This window comes from Astyanax mexicanus, chromosome 4 (assembly GCF_023375975.1).
Source record: "Astyanax mexicanus isolate ESR-SI-001 chromosome 4, AstMex3_surface, whole genome shotgun sequence".
Taxonomy (NCBI): Eukaryota; Metazoa; Chordata; class Actinopteri; order Characiformes; family Acestrorhamphidae; genus Astyanax; species Astyanax mexicanus.
Genome location: NC_064411.1, coordinates 39,586,154 through 39,612,377, shown reverse-complemented (window position 1 = coordinate 39,612,377; position 26,224 = coordinate 39,586,154). Strand labels below are relative to the sequence as shown.

At 37.5% G+C, this 26,224-nt stretch overlaps 1 protein-coding gene across 3 annotated transcripts in view; it reads right to left on the bottom strand.

The window, feature by feature from the left end:
- LOC103045210 (nuclear factor of activated T-cells, cytoplasmic 1) overlaps positions 1–8,080 on the bottom strand; it is a 104,410-nt gene extending 96,330 nt beyond the window's left edge. The window contains exon 1 of one of the 3 annotated variants that reach the window (XM_049478607.1): positions 7,553–8,080. In XM_049478607.1, the coding sequence (XP_049334564.1) occupies positions 7,553–7,691 (139 nt within the window). In that variant the 5' untranslated portion in view covers positions 7,692–8,080. Of the gene's footprint in view, positions 1–876; positions 1,191–7,552 lie in introns of those variants that run through there. The other 2 variants (XM_049478609.1, XM_049478608.1) reach the window with 2 other exon arrangements.
- Between the last annotated feature and the right edge of the window lie 18,144 nt (positions 8,081–26,224).

Genomic DNA, 26,224 nt, shown 5'->3' with positions numbered 1-26,224 from the left:
CTTTTTTTTGTGGCAGTCCCCTCCACCTCGTGCTATATTTGCTAACCGCAGCGGTACGCAAACAGGACACCACGTGAAACGATGAACCTGTCTTGCACCGCTGAATGCGTGGGCAGACTGACTAAAATTAGTTCATGACAGACTATTTCCAGAAGCAGATGCTCCTGAGATACTAATCTGTAACCCTTCAATAGGGTTTGTGGTTGAACAGAACTTCTGCATTTTTTCAGTTTCGAATTTTTAACAGAAAAAAATAGTTAAAATTTGAGATCAAATAGGAAACAATAGTTTTAATAAAATTTATATTGCCTATATATAGTATGACTACAGCTGTTTATAGTTGTGTATAGCTGTGTATAGCTGTTATAGAGCTTATAGCCCTGCTTGTAATGATACCAAATAAAAAATGAATACAGAGATGTATAGAGAAATATCTCTAGAAAAAAAATATCTAAGACAGATTACATTTGCATTGGAATAATGCAAAATTATTGTTTTACATCAAACAATATTTTGTACATATAGTACAACATTGATGCAGATTATATAGAAAATTAGAGAATACTCTGTAGAGAACTTTACTGTGTTTCATTACCATACAAGTTACCATACAACATGTATAACATGTAAAAGACTTTAGTTAAAGTTAGAAAGTTAAGGCTGCTGAATTCTATACAGATATATATTGTATATATATATATATATATATATATATATATATATATATATATATATATATATATATATATGTACAATGTACACTGTAACTATAACAAGACCGAAATCCTATAATAGTACCTCACAAACAAACATCCCGTAAACACACACAAACACACACACACACTCCACAAGTACACACTCCACCTGCTAACACACCTCTCTCCGTCTCCATCTCTCCCCCTCCTCCTCCTCCTCCTCGGCTGCCGTACTCAAACAAAAAGCTGAAATCAAACTCTGGCTCCTTCTGTCCGGATCCCATCTTCGCGTCTGTGGGACGACTGCTACAAACTGCTGTCTAATAGCCGCTCTTTGAGCAGAGCAGCGACTCTGACATCCTGTTCATACACACAGCAGCTCTTATCTCTTCCTCGCTCACTCACTTCAAAAAAAAGAAAAAGAAAAGCACCTCAGTGAGGCGGCCGCCTCTTTCAGAGAGGCTTCTCTTTGAGGCAGATCCGCCCCTCGCTACTTTCTGATGTGAGCTCTGTGATTCACTCGCAGCAGCAGCAGCAGCAGTTAGCTGTACTTACGCTGCGTAAACAAGCACACAGGGGCTTTCTCGCAGCCAGCCTCACACTCGTTTGCATTTTCAGGCTCAGTGGAGCTGATCTGAAGGGGAGGCTGGAAGGGGAAGTGATCTCGCACCCACTGCTCACCCACTGTTCATCCGCCACGCTATCAAACACACACACACACATATATATACACACACACGGCCCAGCTTCCCAAAAGCATCTCGGTGCCTTCAGATCAGAGTGTACCGTGTGATGCTCGGCCCAGAACTGAATGAAGAATGAAGAAAATGTGGCCCCTGATTTGGATCTTTTGCTGTATGATACTTTATTACAAGGCATTAAGTCTGCAATGCATTAATGTTTAGTTAGAATCATATCAGTATATAAAGATAATGGCTTAAAATAGATCTGATCAACGTTCCAAATCAATATTTGGTGATGACCTAAAGTATATTTCTATTGGTTAGTAGTACTGAATTCTCATACTAGTGCATCCCAACGAAATACAACATAACATATTGGTACCACTTAAAAATAAGGCTTCTTTATAAAGGGTTTATAAATAGATAATAAAGGAGTTTATTAATGGTTATAAATTAAGTAGTAAACAATTTAAAAAAACATTAATAAGCACTTACAAGACATAAATAAAAAAAAGAAAGACAGTGAAAATTTAAACTTTTTTAAACATATGTAATAAAGTTAGATTAATATATAAATTCAGTTTAATTACTTATGTATATGTTATTATATTTAAATGAATAAAGTAATTAACAGAAATGTTCATGTGGACTTATGAAAAAGACAAAGTAAGATAAGCATCTATTAAGATCTGAGGTTTAAAAGTATAAACGAATGTGGAATCAAATATTTGGTACACGCAAAGCCACTGTTGCCCCTTCTATTTATTCTATTTGTGTGTTGTAACTGCTTATTCATGCTTTATAACCTAATTAATGACAATTAATAAAACTCCTTTGTGAACTATTTACTAACCCTTTATAAAGGAGACTTATTTTAAAGTGGTACCAAGATTTTTTTTTCTTCTCTGAGGTTTTTTTTTTTTTAAGATTTGAAGCCTAAAACTATTCTAACATAGCATAACATAGCACTCTAAACCCAATCTAAACCCAAAATTCAGGCAAAATCCTATTCTAATCCCAACACTGGTCCTAAACATAACCTCAATCTAACCCTCACATTGGCTCTAAATCTCACCCTAACCCTAATCCAAACACTAAACCCAAACCCATACACTGGTCCTAACCCTAACTCACACCTTACCTAAAACTTTACCCTCACACTGGTCGTAAAATTAGCCCTGCTCCTGACCCGCAATTAAACCTCAACCCAAAAACCAACACATAACCCCAACTCTGGTCTCAACTCCCAACTCTCACACTGGTTCCACATCTTGCCTTCTTCTAACCCACACTTTAACACCTCAAAAACTTTGTCCTAAACCTAACCATTACACTGGTCCTAAATCTAGCCTTCCCTCTAAACCACACTTTAACCTTAACTCAAATCTAAACCTAACCCCCACACTGGTCCTAAACCAAGCCTTGCTTCTATTCAACCCTTTAACTCAACCCAAAAACAACACCTAACCTCAACCCTGGTCCTAAACCTAACCATGCTTCTAGCAAACACTTAAACCTTAACTCAGACCTACCACTAATGCCAAACCTAGTCCTAAACCTAACCTTGCTTTTAACCCACATTTTAACCTCAATCCAAACTTAAACCTAACCCTCACTGGTCCTAAACCAAACCTTGCTTTTAACTAAAACCTTAACCTCAACTCATACCTACAACTAACACCAACCCTGGTCCTAAACCTAACCCACACTTTAACCTCAATCCAAACTTAAACCTAACCCACACTGGTCCTAAACCAAGCCTTGCTTCTATCCAATACTTTAACTCAACCCAAAAACAACACCTAACCTCAACCCTGGTCATAAACCTAACCATGCTTCTAACAAACACTTTAACCTTAACTCAGACCTACCACTAATGCCAAACCTAGTCCTAAACCTAACCTTGCTTTTAACTCACACTTTAACCTCAATCCAAACTTAAACCTAACCCACACTGGTCCTAAACCAAACCTTGCTTCTATCCAATACTTTAACTCAACCCAAAAACAACACCTAACCTCAACCCTGGTCATAAACCTAACCATGCTTCTAACAAACACTTTAACCTTAACTCAGACCTACCACTAATACCAAACCTAGTCCTAAACCTAACCTTGCTTTTAACTCACACTTTAACCTCAATCCAAACTTAAACCTAACCCACACTGGTCCTAAACCAAGCCTTGCTTCTATCCAATACTTTAACTCAACCCAAAAACAACACCTAACCTCAACCCTGGTCCTAAACCTAACCATGCTTCTAACAAACACTTTAACCTTAACTCAGACCTTCCACTAATGCCAAACCTATAGTCCTAAACCTAACCTTGCTCCTCCTAAACCTAACCTTAACGTCATCTCAAACCCAAACCTACACCTATCCCAGCGATAACATTAACAACCCTGGTCCTAAACCTCACCCTCACACTGGGAGGTCTCATAACTATCTCGGTGCAATTTCACAATCTATCTAAAGCTTTCTAAGGCTATAATAACCTGCTGTTTGATGAGCTTAGAAAACTAAAATTACAGAAAAGTGAATTACTGAAAACTGTATCACCAAAAAACTGAATTACAGAAAACTGTATTACTGTGTAACTAATGGCGATAACATTAACATACCATCATATCATCCCTATACCACCCTAATGCACAGTAGACCCGATCCACATGTGCAGCTCTGCTGAAGATCTGCGGGTTTCTACCATCGCCCGCAAGCACACAGGCCGGCCGGGGTAATTGTGTGTCTGGGTGCATTGTGGGTAGAAGGCACCACAGAAGGAGAGACAAGGGTCTGAGTAAAAAAAGGGAGGAAAGAGGGGTACAGAAAACTGCACCCGTCAGCAGCCTGGAGTTGTGCTGAGACACACACACACACACACACACAGACATGCTTACTCAAAAGCTGCTCCAACACCCGTGAGTCTGCTATCAATTATGAGGCTTAAATGCCACGGACCGAAATGAATAATAATGCTCTCCTCACCACAGTAATACACTCCCCAAAACCACACAGACAGACAGAAGTCGGCAGAAAGTCCATGACATCAGTGCTGGGGCCCGCTGCCTCCTGGATTAAGGGAGTGAGGCCAAGATTCACTTTGGTGATGCAAGATCACGAACAGGTCCTCTACGTGGACAATAGAGGTGGACGATATGATGATTTGTTATCGATACTGTTAGATATATATTATCTTTAGCTGTATCTGTATCTGTGAGTAACAATACCAGAATGATTTTGGCAAATAAGGTTAAAATGGATGTCAAAGGAAATAAAATAATGAATACAGTCTAATCTAGAGATATTTAAATATCGCAATATTGTTTGCTAGACACACTGCATGGACAATATTATTGGGACACATAAAGCTCTAGAAAAAAAATAAGAGACCACTTTAAATTAGAAAATGAGAAATGGCTGAAAAAATAAAAAAGATGCAGAGCTTTCAGATCTTAAATAATGCAAAGAATACAAGTCCATATTCGTAAAGAAATCCAGAGTCCAGAAATCATTATTTGGTGGAATAACCCTGGTTTTTAATCACAGTTTTCATGCATCTTGGCATGTTCTCCTCCACCAGTCTTACACACTGCTTTTGGATAACTTTATGCCACTCCTGGTGCAACAGTTCAAGCAGTTCAGTTTGGTTTGATGGCTTGTGATCATCCATCTTCCTCTTGATTATATTCCAGAGGTTTTCAATTTGGTTAAATCAAAGGAAGTGGTCTCTTGTTTTTTTTTTCCCAACCTTGTACACATTACACATACAGAACCATTAGTGTCGAGTTGGTCCCCGTTTTGCTGCTCTTACTATTGAATAAAAGCACTTACAGTTAAGGATGGAATATCTAGAAAGGTAAAAAAGGGAAGAAACTGACTTGTTGCAGTTGTGGCATACTATTACAGCTTCACAATGGAGTTTAGTGAGCTCTTTAGAACCACATATTCTTTCACTAATGTTTGTAAAGGCATACTGCATGGCTAGGTGCTTAATTTTATACACCTGTGGCAATAAGACTGAATAAAACATTTGAAATCAATACGTTTGTACTTAAAATATCACAGTGTTTTACTCTGTCTTTAGATCCCAGTGTTCTGACAGGATGAAAAATAAACATCTATTTTCCCACCATTTCTGCCTTGCGCTACTGATTACAATGACTTTGAGTGTTTGGACCCTATATATTGCCATTTAAGGTTCAATGTAAAAGTCTGACGCTCAGCTCTAGCAGCAGTTATGACATAGAAATTAAAGTGTTCTACAACAAGTTTTTTTTTTTTTTTTTGCAAAAGCTAAATATGTACAGTTTGTCCTAGTCCCTAACAAACAAATTAGCCTCATTTGACCCTCTGAATAAAATCCTACAGAAAGTATTAGATTATGCTAGTTCTAACTGGTCCACAAAAGTTAACACAATATCTGTGTTTTTAATGTGAGCAAAATAAGCTCTGGTAGCACATCTGGGCCCCTTCAATTCACAAAAATAAAACTGCATAAAATCTACACAATTCAATGAATGCAAATTGTTTTATGTTTTTTTTTTAACAAGGATACACATTTGTAAATAAGTCAAATTTGATGCAACACTAGCCTATTGCAGCATATTGATGCAACTATAGTGCACAGTCTATTCTATTTATGGCGGTAACAGCTGCTGTAAATGCTATAAACAAAAGAGAAGTGTTCAAATTGACTGCTTGTGGTTTTAGGGGGGAAATTTCCGTTTTCTATGACTGACAGTCAAAAACCCTCTAATTATTAACAATAACAGACACCTGGGAGGGCAGTGCCTTTCCACTCTTTTTGTTAATTTTGCCACTTGTTTAACCATTTCATAAATTAAACTGGCTAAATTTATTTTGTAAAAAAAAAAATAAGAAGAAAATAAAAGAGGAAAATAAAAAATACATTGAGATACTTTTTTAACATCTCAGCTTTTTCATTAGCATTTGACATTTTTGGCAAAATAATTTTGTATTTGTATTTTGTATCTGTATAGGACAGGACAATAACTCAAAATCAATTTATATTGTGTTTCCAATATCTTAATAAGCACAGTCACTGACTGATTAAATAAAAATAAAAAAAATATTATTGTGAGATATAAATTTTAACCGTTTCATCCAGTCCTAACTCTGTTCCAATGTATTCCACTCTGTTCTATTGTATTCTATGTTATTATGATCCTTAATCCTTTGCTTTTTATCGTGCAATACTTAGGCCTGTTACTGTAACTACAATATTGACTTATAGCTTTTTGTCTTATTCTCCCTTGTGTTTGATTGCATATTGATTTACATACAACAAGAATGAACATTACCAAAGTTGTAGGCATGCAGTTATGCAATATGCAATGACCAATGCATTAATAACAGCACTGTGACAGACTGACAGATGTGTGTGAAGGTGCGTTAAAACATCTAAGGCTAATAGATGTTTCTAAAAAAAAAAAAAACACTTAAAGCATGTTATTATTATTAGTAGTAGTATTAGTTGTATTGGTTTAAAATGTCATCATAGTTATATTATAATAGCAGTTTTATGATATTATACTCCAAACACATCAGTAGCATACAATTCACCTTATGTCTTAAAATGATAACGATATTATAAATCTCAATTGTTTTACTTTCTGATCATATCTGCCAAATAAAATAGCATAAAAAGTAGTTATATTTCAGTTTTCAATTATTCTAGTACATATTCTGATATAGAAAAAAATCTATCTATCTCTCTCTCTCTCTCTCTCTCTCTATATATATATATATATATATATATATATATATATATATACTGTAACATATTGTAATGTTACTCTATTTAATTATATTCAGTTCATTCTATTCTTAATTTACTATTGCATTGACATTACACTTGTCTCTGTGAAGTATCCACTGTAAACTATTGTATAGGTTATTTAATTCTGGTTAATTCCATCATATTATAATCTACTATAATACATTCTATTGTCTGTTTGTTTTAAGTCCATTCAGTTCTATTATTTTTTCCTGCTCATACTCTCTTCCATTCCACACAGTTGTGTTTTATTCCAGTTTGTAGTGTGTTAACTAGTTTAAAGCTGAAAAATCTCTTTTAAACTCAGAAACACTTGCAGAAATGATTAATTGAACGCTGCAGAATAAAGTGCACAGCAGTCTCCTCCTCCTCTTACCTTCTTCTGCAGACTTCATGCTCGCTTCAGCGCTGAACTTCACCTCAAACTCCCGGCGCTTATCCAGACCCGGTACCGGCTCACACCACCGCCTCGACTCGCCTGTTGAACCCGGCCGCAGGCAGCCAGTCGCGGGCATTCACCCCGTCACAGCGCGGTGTTTGGAGGAGCGGAGACAGCCGGAGTTTCCAGTGCGGTTTATTAAAACAGGACAGTGGACTGTAGCCCGGGGCTGACTGAACGTTTCGGAGGAGGAAAGTGAGAGAAAAGGCGCTTATATGCTTTTAAAATGTGTAAAAAAGGATTAAAGAGGATAAAAATGACCGAGTTATCGCCAAAAACGCCAGCGGCATCCCTTCCTTCAGTCCGCGTCCCCCACTCCGGCTCTCCTCCGCATCGCGGTCTCACAGCGGAGCTCCCGGCAAGAATGACGGAGCCGCAGCCCTCGCACTTTTAAACCTGGAAAACACCTCCCGGTTCCCGCCCTCCGAGCCGTCACGTGCGCCATCCCTGGCACGGCTGCTCGGGTCTCGCCGTGGAGGGATTCCGCGCGCAGAGGATTCATAGAGGTGGGGGATTCGGTTCAGACTGTTTGTTTGTTTGTCTGTTTATTTTCCCGAACCGATTCTTTTTGAGTTCGGATGCTGTCTGAATGCTGGTGGTGGTCAAGGAGTCATTTGAGTTATTTGGAGTGAACCGAGTCTGTAAAATGCCAGTTTTAAACTTCGATTCATAGATTCACAGAGCTGTCAAATATGTCAAAATTATCTAAAATGATTTTAGGCTAAATTGACTTTTTGCCCAAATAATCTCCTTGATGCTGCATGGCCACCTGTGGTAGAATTGCCTGCACCTTCAGCTGATTTGAGTTTCTTTAACTTTTACCAATTTTAGTTTGTATGCATTTTAGTCATCAAAATAGCTCAGTCCATAAAGCTAGCTAGAAATGCTGTGGATATTAAAATGTTAACTGTATTTTTTTGTCTTTTCAATCAGTAGTTTCAAAGTTTTGGATTAGGGTTGTTTCTGGTTGGTTCTACTCATTTAGTGTTCAATAACCTATCCTCTTTATTCATTGCTAATTTTTAAACAGGCATCACAACAACTGTCATGCATTGTGTTTCATAAAAAACCTAAAAATAAAGAGTTAGATGATGATTTTAGGAAGGTATTGAAATATACTTAAGTTTTTGTTCTATTAAAATGCATTTCTGGGTTAATCAAACCTTTGATTGAACAGCAGTTCACATACCCAACATCTGCCCATTTTCTTATGTGGCCAAACAACAACCTAAAGTAGCCAAAACTCTCCATTAGGAGATCACTGAGATGTGACTCCAAACTTCTAACCAACAGTTCAAACTTCTCTACAGGTAAGATTTTAAGTTGCAACAGTCATTGATTAGCACTGTTTTATGCTTTATGATTTATGAACCAATCAGATTTACAGTTTTTATTTAATCATATTTTTTGGGCTCCAACATTTACCCAAAAGCTTGTGAACGCACACAGATCCATTAGCAAAATGTATTTGCATTGCACTACTTAGCCAAATGTTTTTGCTTGCTTTAGTCAGAAGTATTAGCATAAAACATAGAGCAACAGCTCTGTAACCAAGATCTATACCATAGCAACACTTAAGCAGCCAACTAGCAACACCTTAGCAACCAACACCTTTACCACAGCAACAGTGCAGAAGTGTTATCACACTTACAGTGTCTGCACTCTCTAGTTAATAACCCTGTGTGTCTATTTTTGCACATCTGGGTCAGCAAGGTGTACAACTTAACTTAGCTTGCCAATGAAAACATGTATTTTCAAAACAGCAACTTTACTTTTTGAAGAAAGAGATAAAACCTTCTTAACTTTTAATGGTAGTCAGTGTTAAAAAGAGTTTATTTTAGGTCATTTTGGAAGATTTCTATTGGTCCATCAATAAAGATTTTTTACAGAGTATGAAACTCAGTTTGTGTGTTCAAATTATGTAATAAACTAAAACAATCAGAAATGGAGATACTTGTTTTTCTAAATCTTTGGACAGCACTAATATGATGTGTGCAATTACACTTTCTCACCAGAGAGGTCTCTGAATCCCAAAATCAACAAAACCTACAGACTGACACTTTAATGTAATTTAAACAGTGATGGTCTATGTTGAACATGTGACGTGTTTTTCTGGATATTTTTATAGGGTGAATGGGTTTAGAGAGTTAGATTAAAGTGAAAGCTAAAGGAACAAATGAGTGAAAAGTAAATACGTTTTTGTAGCCTACGGAAAAAATAGCTCTTGAAAAAAATATGAGACCACTTAAAAATGATGAGTTTCTTTAACTTTTACCAATTTGAAAACCTCTGGAATATAATCAAGAGGAAGATCGATGATCACAAGCCATCAAACCAAACTGAAGTGCTTGAATTTTTGCACCAGGAATAAAGGCATCCAAAAAAGTTATCCAAAAGCAGCGTGTAAGACTAGTGGAGGAGAACATGCCACGACCTATGACTGTGATTAAAAACTGTTATTCCAACAATATAACTTTTAAAACTTTATAAATATGAACTTCTGCATCTTTTCTGCAAACAAATGACAATATTTTCACTGGGAGTTTGGGAGAAATGTTTTCTGTAGTTTATAGAATAAAACAACAATGTTCATTTTACTCAGACATATGTCTATAAATAGCAAAATCAGAGAAACTGATTCAGAAACTGAAGTAGTCTCTTATTTTTTTCCAGAGCTGTATAATGGGTGAGTGATTAAAGAGGATGGTCCCAGCATAAGCAGATTTAAAGTTTTACATTTGTACATACATTTTGATTAATATACTTTAAGGTAAAGTGCAGTTCTAGTGGGCTGGGGCAGGTAAATGTAGTGTTTTCTAAGTTTCTAATGCCTTTTGCCTTTACTTTACATGCATATTTGTAAATGTAATATCAGTAGGACACAAAATTGGCACTGCAGTTGTGGAATCACCCGTCTACGTCTTCGCTGACACGGCCAAAGAGTCTATAACATTCCCCTCGCAGCAGAGGAAACTTTGGTTTCTTCACAGATTCCAAAAAGCAGAGAACGGAAAAGAGCTGCGAATAGTCCAATCTGGATTTTGATTTTCCACCCACTTTGAAAAACCTCCGTCTTTATAGGAGTGGGCCTGGGGCCTGGGCTCAGGCCTGTAGTTCAGCTGAGAAAACTCAGGGCCGCTTTTATAAGGCATCTCCGTTCAGCTTCTGGACAATTACTTTTCCCTTCTATGTTATATCAGGTTAAAAACTGATCCCAGATCAGAAGGATCCTATTCCAGCAGAGCTTTTGTGATCACGGTATTTGCGATGTATGCATTCAGGCCCTATGGGGGCGTAATTAGCGACGGTCTAATAGAGTAATAGTCAGTGTAGTAATTTCTTTAGAAAATGAGTAAAATACACAGCAAAATATGTCTCTGAACCAGGAAAAAGCCCCAGAATGTAGAGGCAGAGTAGAATCATCTTATATAATCACACATCCACCGCCATTAGGGAAGAAGTAAGTGCACTACTAGAACATACACACAGCTCTGCAAGCATTTGGGAGCTTTTCAGAGGCAGCTGCATTCCACCGGATGATTTGCTTACAGTGAATGGGGCATGCAATGCAAAATCTGCGTCCGTCTGATACGTTGCGGGATAAAGGCCTTTTGGAAAGGAAGCCAAAAATTTAACTCCTTTCCTTCTGATTGACCTTAATGACACATACATACCACATAGGCCACCTATAAGACTTTGGACTTTATATAACACAGTGGACCAACACCAGCACATGACATGGCTCTCCAAATTGGCCATCATTGACCATCAGTAAATTTTCATTTTCATTTCATTTGTAAATCAAAAGGGATCAGAGTGTGGAGGAAGAGTGAAGAGACACACAGTCCAAGCTGCTTGAGGTCTAGTGCGAAGTTTCCACAATCAGTGATGGTTTGGAGAGACATGTCATCTGCTGGTGCTGATCAAAGTCAGTGCAGTGTTTTGCCAGAAAAGGATTTCATTTTCCAGCAGGCTTTGGCACACTGCCCACACTGCCAAAAGTACCAATTGGTCTTGTATAATATTCTCTAAATTTTTAGAGACACCCTTTTTTGGGTTTTATGCCATAATCATCAACAATAAAAGAAAGAAAGAAAATGCTTAAAATAGATCATTGTGTGTGTAATACAATGTATATAATATATGTGTTTCAGATTTTGAACTGAATTACTGAACTAAAGTAACTTTTTGTTCTATAAGAAACCAATGAAGAACCCTTTTTTGAAGGTTAAATAGCTTTTTATCAGATTGTATTCCCATGTGGGGCACACATAAGTGGAGGATAGGTGAGTACTAGGTGGGAATAGGCATGGAATGTGTGGGTTTATAAAAGTGTTTATGAGTTTTTACTGGCACCCATTTGAACCTACCAATTCTCCCTGTCATAATAGCTCACATCTTATCTCACATGGGTCCCATTTAGGCCCAAGCCAAAGCTTTTAAAAGGAAAATCAACAAATTAACAGTCAACTATGAAATAGAAAACGTGGACCAATGCCAGCAGATGACATTGCTCTCAAACCATCACTGACCATCAGTAAATTTTCATTTTTTTGGAGGAAGAGTGGAGAGACACAGTTCAAGCTACTTGAACAGCACTTCATGCTTCCCTCTGCTGACAACTTTTTCTGGAGATGTGGATTTCATTTTCCAGCAGGACTTGGCACACTGCCCACACTGCCAAAAGTACCAATTGGTCTTATATAGTATTCTCTGAATTTTCTGAGATACTGATTTTTGGGTTTTCGTTGGCTGTAAGCCATAATCATCAACCATATAATAAAAAACATAATTACTGAAATAAAGTAACTTTTTTGTTTTATAAGAAACCCATGAAGAGGTGGAAATAGGTGGAAATAGGCATGAAATTAAGCCCATTTAAACTTCCCAATTATAATGCCTATTACTGTCATTATAGCCTAAATTAATCTCACATGGGTCCCATTTAGGCCCCAACCAACCAAAAATCCAAAGCTCTAAAAAAAAATCTTCAAATTAACAATCAACAAATATGACATTTCAATATGAAAAATCTAACCAATAGATGCAAAAAAACCTTGATTAATACAGATATGGGGAAGTGCACCACTGGTGGTAGGTTCCTCAATCATCATCCAGAAGCTTCTAGAAGCTCATACAGACGTTTGATGATGGAAGCTTGCAGTATTTTAGGTTAATGACAAATTTCCTCCTGAGGACATAATTCAGAGACAAGCCACATCTGCCTCGAAGTCCTCACACACTCATTCGCATACACACACACACACACTGCCTGCAACCACAGCATGTCTGCGGAGAGCATGAATGACATGACTCATCCTCGCTATGATTTAAGAGCACAACATGATCACTGCTCGCTCTTGTAAACACACATCCAGCTCTTCAGTTAGGCCCTCTGGGATATCTGTCGTGGTTTCTTTCATTCTAGTTTACACACACATACACACACACACACACACCAAACACACACACACAGAAGTAAAGCTGCCCTCACTCTTCAATCTCCTCAATCTAGTGGCCAGACTGCTTTAGCAATCGTTTCTTTATGTCAGATATGTAGAATCTGGTATACTAATTTGTCTGGCCACATTACACATTGCTACAGTGTGATGGTCCATACTAGATGCCTCTTCAAGCCCAGAGACATTTATGCCACTTCTGGACATGGCTAACATGTGCTGTAAAGTTTTAAAGGGGACATATTATGCAAAACTCACTTTTTGTCAGGAATCATATGCTTCTATTAGCTGTTTGGATGTCTCTCTTAATGTAAAATATGTGAATAAGCAGGAAAAAAAAGGTTTAAAAGCAGTCTGGCACCACCCCTTACCTGTAAAACCCCTACCAGAGCCCTATCTATTGGATCAGTTGAAGAATTGGCCTTTCAGTCTGCTGGTTTTATGAGCACCATGCATCGTTTGAGGGAGGGATCTATACCTACTTTCCGTGGCAAGTCAGCAGTTGAGGGAGTTGTAAGTAAGTATTTGTGTGTTCTATTGCAGTTAAGCATGAACAAGCTTGTTCGTGTTTTTTTTCCAACTAGCACAAGGTAAGCTAACACTTTATTTGCATAAAAGTGACAGAGCCCTTAAATGGACCATTCTTAAAGGGACTGAAACTGGTAAGACTAGAGCTGGAGAGATCTCTTTCTAATTGATTTTGTGGAAAGAACTTCAAGAGCAAGTTTTAAATAGCTTATAGAGCTAGTCTAACTTGTGCGCATCTCATGCACACATATTTTTTTTTCTTTTTTGTATGTGTAATCTGTGAAAATACCCCCCTCGTTTCACACACATCTGCCTGCAGTGTCCGTGCCCCTCGAGTGTCGCAACCCTGAGGTTGTGGTTGTGTATAAGTTAGGTGACTGTAGTGCCACTCATTCGATAGCACACTTCTCCTTTTCTTCCTGCAGCTATTCACAGAGCCACATCCTCCGCTTGCTGAACCGTCATAATGGAGAACTGCTGCAGGCTATCTACGGCATGTCTGGACTCTGCAGTATGTTTAGAAACTTCCCTTCCGATTATTCCTCATCCACTGCCAACGCAGGAGGAGGAGGAGTGTAGTATCTGACACCTGCTGTAGGTTCAGAAGCAATGACTGGGTATTAAAAAGTGTTTATCCTACTTGTGTTGGGGTTGGAATTCTGATTCATCTGAATACAATAAAAAAATCTACTCCATGATGTTCCATCTAAGATGCCTTCAGAGTCCAGAGAAGTTGGCATTGCTTCTGGACATGAAACAACTATTGCTTATGTTTTGCAGAGTAATGTTTAAAGTAGCACTGTGCTTTGTCTGAGGGAGGGATCTATACCTACTTTAAACTAAAGTTTTAAGTTGCATTTCTGAATTTGCAATATGTGCAGCATGTGATTTTGTATTGTCCTGTTGAAAAATGCATGATTGTCCCTGAAAAACATGTCATTTAGAATGCAGCATATGCTGCTCTAAGATCTAAATGTCCATTAAAGAAGTGTACTAACACAACTCCATACCATAGCAGAGCTTGGTTTTTGATTTGTTGCTGATAACAGTCTGGAATGTCTTTTTCCTCTTTAGTCTGGAACACACAATGTCTATTTCTTTCAAAATAAACCTCAAATTCTAATTCATCCGAACACAATAAAAACTTCTACTCTGTAAAGTTCCATCTCAGATTCCTCAGAAGAGTCCAGAGCAGCCTTATTAAGACGTTGCATTAAGGAAACCTGCATAGAACCACCCTGGCACCATCCCTCACTCGCCAACCCCCACCAGAGCTCCACCAATTAGATAAGTTAAAATTCTCCATTTCTGTCTGCTGGTTTTTGAGCACAGTGCTTTCTCTGAGGGAGGGATCTGTAAGTACTCTAAACTAAAGTGTGGTTTTGCATTGTCCTGTTAAAAATGTATGGTTGTCCCTGAAAAACATGTAATTTTTAATATTATTGCTACCAATTCAGAACTGTAACAAACTTTGGTTTTGGACTTGTTGCTGATAACAGTCTGGATGGTCCATTTTGTCTTTGTTCTGGAGCACAAAGCGTCCATATATTCCAAAAGATATCTAGAATTTCAATAAACGTTTACACTCTATGATAATCCATCAAAGATGCCTCCGAGCTCAGAGACGTTAGCGGCACTTCTGGACATGGTTAACATAAGCTTAACGTAGGCTTACTGTATGTTTTGCACAGAAAAGTTTTAAGTTTTAAGCATTTAAAACTTACAAAGGTTTGCCAAAGTAATCCCTTGTATGCTCTACATTGCTGTGAGGATTTGATTTTATTCAGTGGCATCAACCAGTCTTAGTGGAGTCAGGATGTTGCATGATCACTCATTCCAGAGAACACAGTTCCACTACTCCAGAGCTCAATGCTGGAGGGGCTTTATTCTATGCCTGGAATCAGGCATAATGCCAGTAGATTCATGGTTATCCAGAGAGTCCTATTCTATTGGCAGTAATTCTCTACAAGGAGAAAATAAGCTGCAAGTCTGCAGCAAACATTTGGACATATGGTATACATCTATACCATTCCATGTCATTTTTGCCTACAAATAATTCACAATGAGACTCTAGCCAGTCCAGATGGAAGTGGCGCTGGCACATAAATAAGAGTAAATAAATCCATAATTCATGACGCTCTGGCCCCCCACACAAAGTCCAGCTTAAAAGCTGAGCAGCGAATTACCTGATTAATTATTCAGACTATTTGTTTAAAGCTACTCCATGGACCTAATGAGTACTAAGGCATAATTGCGTGCTGAAGCTCCGAGCAAAGGGTTCAGGTCAGTGTTGCCATTAACACTGCCAAAAAGGTCATCAAGAACACAATATAACACCTCGCAAATGGTGCACCCATAAACAATTTGCTCTAATGCCACACTCAATAAACATTATCCGCCAATATTGGTAAATGGTAGAAATAAAAAAAAAACTTTAGATAGATATAGTCTCTCAAAAGGAAAGATGAACATTGCTTCACCAATCTGCAAAAAAGAAACTAAACTTTCTAAACTGGCTTAAAAAGGTTTAATTAAAACTACAAAGACTTTGGATATCCCACTGCTGACAGTACATGATATTTTTAAAAAGAAAAGTTGTAGAAATCACTGTAAGATGACGATCCATACATCCATATATGGATGCTAGGGATCTTTGGGCCCTCAGGTGGCACTGCCTCAAAAACAGAAATGATTCTGTTAAAGCTGTGTCTTACTTTTGTTTTCAGAAGAATCAACATTTAAAATATGAAGTGATGAGGTTAAACATTTCACCAAGACAATGCTAAACCACATAATGCAACCATTACAACAGCATGGCTTTGCATAACAAGTGTTTGGTGCGGAACTGGCAATTTTGATGCAATCATGTAATCTTCAGGACAGCATACAGTATGTTTCTCTAAGATCTAAATGTACTCTTCTACATTAAACATTTTCACTGTGTGATGGTCTATCTTAGAGTCCAGAGACGTTGATGCCACTTCTGAACATGGTTAACTTAAGGCTTTAAGTTTTAAGTGGAATTTCTGAATTAATTAAAGTAATGTGGGTTTGCATTGTGTTGTTAAAAATGCTTGAATATCCCTAAAGAAATTTCATCTTGAAGGCAACATTTGTTGCTCTAAAAGCAAAATGCACTTTTCTACATTAATGCCACCAATGCACCCATTCTTTTTTAGACCAGAGCACAACATGTTATTTTTTTCCAAGAAAGATCCAGAATTCTGATTTATCTGACTACAGTTTACATTTTCACTGTGTGATGGTCTTTCTCAGATGCCTTTGAGCCCAAAGAAGTTGACACCACTTTTGGACATGGTTAACTTAAGGCTTTTAAGTGGCATTTCTGAATTTGTAATGTGGGTTTGTATTGTGTTTTAAAAAAAATGTCATTTTGAAGGCAGCATATGTTGCTCTAGAATCAAAATGTTCTTTTCTACATTAATGGCACCAATGGAGCAATGCTCCCCTTCTTCTTTAGTCCAGAGCACAACATGTTTCTTATTTTTTCCAAGAAAGATACAGAATTCTGATTTATCTGACTACAGTATACATTTTCACTGTGTGATGGTCTTTCTCAGATGCCTTTGAACCCAAAGAAGTTGACGGCACTTTTGAACATGGTTAACTAAAGGCTTATATTTTGCGCAGTAAAGTGGCATTTCTGACACATATGTTGCTCTAAGATCTAAATGTACTTTTCTGCATTAATGCTGCATGACAGAACTGTAGAACTGCCTACAATCCAGATCTTCCACCATTAGAGAACATTTGACACATCATAAAACAAAAATTCCAGACTGAAACGAAAAGGTCCAGCTAGAATAGGAAAGTTTCCTCTCTCAAATCTACAGCAATTGGTCTCTCTACTTCCTAGACCTTTACAGAAGAAGAAGAAGGGATTCTACACAATGGTAGACATGGCCTGTCCTATCTTTTTTAAATGCATTGCTGAAATCAAGTTCTAAATGAGTTGATGTTTCACGAAATTGTAAAATGTCCCATTTTCAACATCTGTTGAAGTGTAAGGGTCCATCAAGTTGGCCGTGTCCATATAGTATGTGTTCACAAGCTAGGCTTAGGTAATAATGTGCCAGAAACCATATACAGTCAGCTCTTGATGGAGTTTTAGGCTAGTCAGTCAACTACACTTTGGGTGTAAATTTGACTTACAACCAAAAATCCCATACTATATATAGCTTTAACCACAGGAATCTTTATATGTTCATGACTGTTGCAGGTCTGGTAACTGTAAAGGACTTTGTGAGCAAATTATCTTGGATATGACTGTCACATCAAGGTCTATAGCGGTGATTTAAACCAAGGCATATAAATGCCAGTTCTGTGCTTTTTATGACCGTACCCTTTGTGCTGGACTGATGTGCATTAAAGTGCCTTTAACACACTTCAGCTCAACGAGAGAGCTGGTTACACACTGCAGGAGAAAGTCACTCAACAACCGTAAGTTCCAAAATTCAGCCTGGATGATATTCCAGATCTGATTGCGTCCAACACTAGACGGATTTGGTGCGTTTTCCTTGAAGTGGAATTAGCGTACGGCACAGTGAATCATGTGGAAACACATTCATATGCCAGTGAATCCATTTCAGATGATCACATACCTAAAGGAAAAGCTCATCTTGCGTAGGGAGATGCAATCTTTGACGTTTTCCATACTTTGTTTGGACATGAAGGAAGATGCAGTCTTTAATATTTCCTGTACTTTTTAGGACGTTATTTGGCAAGTATATATTTAGGAGACATTCCAGGAAATGGTAAAACAACTTGCATTTCATTGGATCCTTTACATTATCCCACGCAACATGGCCACTAGTTATTTTGAGAATCTATAATCGGGCAATCAACCATACAGCTTGATTTAGGGCACGTCAGTGTGTCTTTGCTATCATAACGACAGGAAAAGTATGCATGCCTAGGTTGTTTCCAGACAGTGGCGCACCTGTGTTTTCCATTGCCAAGATATCAATATATCAGCAAGTGCTTTTGCTACTTAAACAACACAGACGGGAGGCGTGAAAATAGGCTGTTCGTTGGGCGTAAGGGTGTAAGATAGGGCCCCAGGTAATTTTTCAAATAGATCACCTGTGTCCTCAAGAGCAGCTCTTTAGAGATGGCAGCAGTATGAGGACAAGCATTGTCTTGTTGAAATAGCGCACTGGGTTGTGTGGGTTCAAAAAAGGTAGAGAAACTGGTTGCTCTTCCTTATTAACATAATGTTGGGCTATAATTAAGACCAAAGGTGATCTAGCACTAAACTAAAAAATGTCACCCCACACTATAACACCAGGAATTATGGACGTACGACAAGTGAGAATAAACCGTTAATCTTGATGCTAATCACGACACTTCCACACATGGGTTAGCTGGGTCAATCTCCATCAAAGCGACAAAAATTAAGAGATGCAGAGCTTTCAGACCTTAAATAATGCAAAGAAAACAAGTTTATTTTCATCAAGCTTTAAAGTTCAGAAATCAATATTTGGTTGAATAACCCTGGTTTTTATGCATCTTGGCATGTTCTCCTCCACCAGTCTTACACACTGCTTTTGGATAACTTTATGCCACTCCTGGTGCAAAAAATTCAAGCAGTTCAGCTTGGTTTGATGGATTGTGATCATCCATCTTACTCTTGATTATATTCCCGAGGTTTTTTTAATTTGGTAAAATTAAAGATTTTTTTTCCAGAGCTGTATATCATAGACACCCTCAGCCAAAGAGAAATTAACAGAAAATTAATGTGGGTCATTTTTGAGCCATGTGTGCATCAGAGAGCTAGTGATACAAAGAAAACTTTAAATACTGAATGATTAAATTAATGTATTGCAAAGATAAAGAAAATTCCTTTGACCCATGTTGCAGATCAAAGGGTTAAGAAAGTTTAAATCATCAAGTGCAACAGTAGATACCCAATCCTATCATACTCCTATAGGTTTTACTATCATTACAAAGTATTCTATGATCCAATACACCTACACTTAATCTCTGTCTGAAAAAGAAGGCCCAACTCATTTGGATATTCCTGAAATATTCTCCAGCAATTCACTTCACTGCTGCTGGAGATGATTCACCGTGTTTGCAGAACAAAACAGAGCTGCAGAACATACTGAGAGTACAGCATGTTTAGACACAAACCCATCACATACCCACAGTGTGCTTAAAGAGAACACTGTTCCAATATTTCATGCATATTTCCATCAGCTGTGGAACAACAGTAAGATTCACACAATAAGAAAGAACAGCTCCACCCTTTACATCTATCTGCAGACACAGGCATTAAAACTGGGGAAACGAACTGATGGTGCTACTAACAGACTGTATTTACTGTTATTTTTTAGGTGCAGTAAATTAAAAGTCTTCATGCAAATAAAAAAAAATAAACTACAAATCTTTCCATATTTTACACTTTCTATTCTATTCTGATAAAGCTTTATTTGTGGCTCTAAAACCGCCACAGTGAGGTCAAACCTAAGGTCACCATGGCCAGTGGCAAATAACAGATAAAGTGACAATTAAGCTCCATTCATTACTTTTGAGCTGAGCTGTAGTGCTGTCTCTGATTCAGAACTAATCGACTAGCATTATACAGCTCTGCAAAAATTAAGAGAACACTTCTGATTTTGCTGTTCATAGGTTTATGTTTGAGTAAAATGAACATTGTTGTTTTATTCTATAAACTACGGACAACATTTCTCCCAAATTCCAAATATAAAAGTTGGCATTGAGAGCATTTATTTGCAGAAAATGAGAAATGAAAAAAAAAAAAAAAAAAAGATGGCATGTTCTCCTCCACCAGTTGTACACACTGCTTTTGGATAACTTTACACCACTCCAGGTGCAAAAATGCAAACAGTTCAGTTTGGCTTGTGATCATCCATCTTCCTCCTGATTATATTCCAAAGGTTTTCAATTTGGTAAAAGCAAAAAAACACATCAAGTGGTCTCTTATTTTTGTCCAGAGCTTTATAGCCTAATTATATAATATATATATATATATATATATATATATATATATATAATATAATATAATTATTAAATATGTCCTCACAAACATGTTTCAATGCTTAGTTGAAGGATTTGGCAGAAGAATAGAAGCTGTAACTGCAGAATAGTTGGACAAACAGACAAACTTTCTGAAAATACAGTTGATTTTTAATAAACACTAGATAGATAGATAGATAGATAGATAGATAGATAGATAGATAGATAGATAGATAGATAGATAGATAGATAGATAGATAGATAGATAGATAGATAGATAGATAGTTTACTACATACAGTAGCAAGAAAAAGTATGTGAATCCTATTTTTTAATAGTTTTCTGCATGCATTTGTCATATATGTGATCTTCAGCCAAGTCAATGGTACTGGCAATTATAATGTGCCTAAAATAAAATAAAATAAAATAAATAACACAAAACAAATATTATCTTGCAGGTCATTGTTAAAAACATTCATTCAACACTCAAAGTAGCAATGGAATAATTAAGTGAATCCTTGGAATCAATAGCTTGTTACTTACTTACTTACTTACTTACAATTACACTTATATAGCTTTTTACCACTTAAGGATGCTTACAATTTCCTTCTACACACACTGGTGAGAAACGGCAGCTAGTCACGCACAGTGTACTCTCAACCAGAAACAACCGTCCACCTGGAGGATTGCATCTGGCACTACAGTCACACACACATTCACACACCAGGGCAATATTTGAGGGTTTTTTTTAGGGTATCCAATTTTTCTGGGCAATTTACCTGATCTCCTCCGGAGTCCTCATAGGAAACCCACACAGACACAGAGAGAGCATAGAAACTTTGGCCGGAAACCAGGACCCCAGGACCGCAGGAATCAGTGTTTTGGGTCATTGTCCTGTTGCATAACCCAACCTTTTATAGAGTTTCAGCTGATGTACAGACGTTCTCACATTATCCTGTAGAATTATTTGATACACTTGGAAATTCATCCTAACCTTAATGATTGTAAGCCCACCAGGCACTAATGTAGCGAATTAGGCTTGCATGATGATAAACAAGCTGGACAGGAAGCTAGATAAATAGACAGAAATACAGCTAGCTTTATAGACAAATAGCTAACTTTTATTTTACAGTATATAGATATAAATTAATGCAAATAAAATATTTATGCACTATAAACTACACAATAGCACAAAAGGGGCAGGACAACAGGCCAGTGCAAAAGGCTTTGGACATAAAATGCACATAAAAATAGCCCCCATCAGGCATCGCAAGGACATATGCACTCTTCTCTGACAAAGAATGCTCACGATTGAGCCTGCAGAAGCTTCATGAACAGATAATGTGAGGATATTTCTCTCCCTCTCTTTGCCCCTTTTCCTGTCTTCTCTCAATGGTTTCCTTTTTCTTTGTGTCAGTGGTGGAATCCCGGCACTGTTTCCTGATGTTTGGGCCAGTCCCCGGGCAACCGTGGCCCGGGTCCAGTTCTGAGGGTGTTTCTGAAGCTGAGGGTGGGATAGGAGGGGCACTGAGAGATAAAGCCATGTCCAGTGACAGCTGCGTTTACTGTGCAACAACTGTATTGTTGTTCAGATTTCTGTCAGATGGAACATGCCTGTCAGTCATGGAGCTCATGGGCAGCAGGGTGTGCAGTTCTGTACCAGGCAGCACCTGGTTCCCCAAAATCGCACAGGCACTGAGGTCCCAGACCCCTATTAAAAACTACAGAGCGGTGATTCACAACACATTTACAGACATCCAGCAGATTGATTCACCTCCATCCGTTTTTTTGATACGGCCTGAGGAAGTGTCATATGAGGAAGACAGAACGTGTCCACAGTGATTAACTCTTTTTCCAGTTTATGACAAAACTGATATCTTCAGCGTAACACACACACATGCACACACATACACACACACAAACTGTATTTCCACTTATAGTGATCATGTGACAGATTAATAGTTTAGCTAAGATTCAAACATGATATAGTGCATGACTGAAAATGTTAGGGTTCAAGCACCTCTGTGGCTTGCATTAATAACTTATTTTCCATTTTCTTATTTATTAAAGGATCTTGCAATTAAATGCATCTTATTAAACTTCTTATTTTTTACAGTATGTAACATCACCCAAGACATGAGGTCATTGACGTACAGTATATGACAGGAGCACATGTGAACAATGAATCTGAATATGAGTCTATCTAACAACCTCTGTATTATTTTCCCTAAATGGTGTGGAGATTATGCGCAACTTGTGGCCACTCTAAAAGGAGAAATCCAGTGTGAAATGTGGTGAGGGGACTTTTAGTTAATAATTTTAGTTACCTTTAATTAATGTTGAAGCTTAATTAAACTTCCAACAATGGGTTAATAAAATGTAAAAACACACACACAGACTATGTACGTGGTAAGTTACTCTTCCCTTAGGCCAGTAGTATTCACCATTCAAAAACACAAGTCTCACAATCATCACCTTCTGAAAGGCATCCCTCCATAAAGATGTTTTTATTTAATATTTTTGTTTTAGAACTATACATAAAAAATCAAACTCAAATTGCATTCATTTTTATTCTTAAATGTAAAAATACAATCACAATTTGCCCTTAAACAGCTCATCACTTAGGTAAGCTAGCTCATTGCTAAGGTTAGCTAGCTCATCACTGGTAGTTCTCTCCCAGGTAGCATTAGTATTTTAGCTAGCTTGTTGCTAAGGTTCAGTTCACTTCCCGGTAACATTAGTGTGTAATTTAGCTCATTGCTAAGATTAGCTCGCTCCTCACTAGCTTTAGTACTATCCCAGGTAACATTAGTATTTCAGCTAGTTCATCACTAAAGTTAGCTAGCTTGTCACTAATGGTAGTTCTCTCCCAGGCAGCATTAGTATTTTAGCTAGCTTGTCGCTAAGGTTGGCTAGCTCTTCGCTAGCTTTAGTTCACTTCCCAGTAACATTACTGTGTAATTTAGCTTTTGTTAAGGTTAGCTAGCTTGTCACTAGCTTTAGTACTATCCCAGGTAACATAAGTATTTTGGCTAGTTCATCATTGAAGTTAGCTAGCTCGTCACTAATGGTAGTAGACTCACAATAAAAGGACTGATTCAATCTCTTTGAATGAACTGTTGATGTTCAACAACAAGAGAAAAAAAGTTCAGTTTCTAATTTTACTTTACTTTAGACAGAGGACACAAACTCATGTACTACAACACTAGTGTTAGATGTAACTGCATATGTTAATATTAATAATGACCTGATTTAAATATCTCCACTTATCTTGAAGTAGCTTTGTTTCCACAGTTCTACAGTTTTAACTATAAGGGTAACGATTATCTACGCTGAGACGTGCTGCTGTTGCACCCGGCGGTCATCCAGCTGTCACTCTTAATTAGTCAGCTTGTACTAAACGTGTGTACGTGTGTGTAGTGTGTGTGACCTTCAGTTGACTGAGCTTAAGATCTTGAGTGGGTTTGTGTGAGACAGAGGTCATCAGAGACCCTTCAAATGGTTCAAATGAGTCAGCAGAGACCGCTCCAATTCACATCTTGAGTTTGAGTGTGAAAGTCAGGTCAGGAATGACCTTTTTCAGAAGGGTCAGAGCAGTGCTTTTCTGAAGTGTGTGTGTGTGTGTTTGTGTGTGAAAGGTCAGAGCATGTCTGAGCGTAGAGGCTGAACAGGATCTGGAGCAGCTGAGGCAGGTAAATCCCTCTGCAGTCCACAGTCCTCCTCTTTGACTGGGCAGGGTGGATGTATTGACACGGCTGAGAAACATTAGAAGCTGATCCGCAGGCAAACAATAGAGCTCTGAGGGTGTGCGTCATTTTATAGTTGGGAACATGGCTAAAAAAAGGAACTCTGGGTTTAATCTGGTTTTCCATTTGGGAAAAATGTGATGTTCCTCTGCACCCTGTGGCTTAAAAAATGTTTCAGAACTGAAATATAGTATTTTAGGTTCAGATTTTGTCTATTAATATACAGAATATACATCAGAAAACTTCCTTCTTTCTTTTTCTGGCAATCTTCTGTTTTTCTTTCTTTCCAGCAGGACAATGCTCCATGCCATACAGCTCAGTCGATCAAGCTGTGGATGAGAGACCACCAAATTACAAGACCCTGACATGGCCAACCTCCAATCTCCAGACCTGAACCTCATTGAAAACCTTTTGAATATAATCAAGAGGAAGATAGATGATTAAAAGCCATCAAATCAAGCTGAACCGCTTGAATTTTTGTGCCAAGAGAAAACTCTTCATGTCGCCCAAAAGCAGTGTGAAAGACTGGTGGAGGAGAACATGCCAAGACACATAAAAGCTGTGATTAAAAATCAGGGTTTTTCCACCAAATACTGATTGATTTCTGAACCCTGCATCTTTTTATCTATTTTCACCATTTCTCATTTTCTGAAAATCAATGCTCTAAATATCTACATATATAAAACAATGTAAATAGTACCTAGAATAAAACAAAAGGGTTTCTGTTTTTCAAGAGCTGAAATGAATAAATATATTGAAGAGACTATTTGCACCCGTGTAGAAGGAGCATTTGCAACACAGGGAGGCTATTTCCAACCTTTAATTTAAAACTAATGACTGGGAACATCTTACTTGGAGGTAAATTATGGCTAACTGGCTAATTATGTAAAGCCCAGGTTTTATATATTACTGTGGTAGCTAAGCAATGTCATGCAATGTCATGTGGTAGCTAAGCAATGTCTTGTTTCTCTGTGAACTTTCGAATAAAGATTAATCATATGCGTAAATAAGTTATTAGATTTTAAAATGACTATTGCATTCAATCAAAAAATCTAATATTAAAGTGAGTAAAAGAGAGATGTTATTTGCTAAATCATGAAAATTAACTGTAGTGTTAAGAATGTAAATTGTCAACATTGCTAAAATCGTCAAGCCGTCAAGCAAAATCCTTGTATTTCAATTTTTGTTTTCTTTTATTTTTACATCATTTTAATCTGGAAAAAAGTCAGGATGAATGGACCAAAAGAACCGATGAAAGGGTACAAGGATCAATAGCTTTTAACACTGACATCCATAGAAATATTTTAGTAATAGTACACACTGTTATTCAGATCTTGGTACAATTAGTACACACTGCTACATGCATCTGGGTAATTTAAAGCTTGTGCTTTAAATTAAACATTTTGCCTTTTACTTTACTATTACTTGTAAAAAATATCGTTACTCTTTGTTGAGCTGCCAGAGAGCAATGAGGACTATAGGCACAAGAAAGATTGTCAAATTTTCTTTGTCGACTAATCGTTCATTTGTAACAGTACCGTATTACACAAAGTGCTTGGGACAGAAGACCAATAGGAGATGAGTAAATGGCTCACTTACACAGTTTACATTTAACTTAATCTGTGTCCCCAAAAGTGTCAAAAAACACAAAAGATTACACATTTACTCAATAAATATCAGTACTTTCCACATTTAAGTAACATGCAGATATTTAAACGCCTTTTAAATCTCATGTTTAGCTGTTTCTATCGTTTTTAGAGATAAAGAACATGGCAGAAATAATCGCTGACTAATCGACTAATCGAAAAAATTATCACCAGAACAGTCGACAACCAAAATAATCATTAGTTGGAGCCCTATAATCTGATTACTGATTATT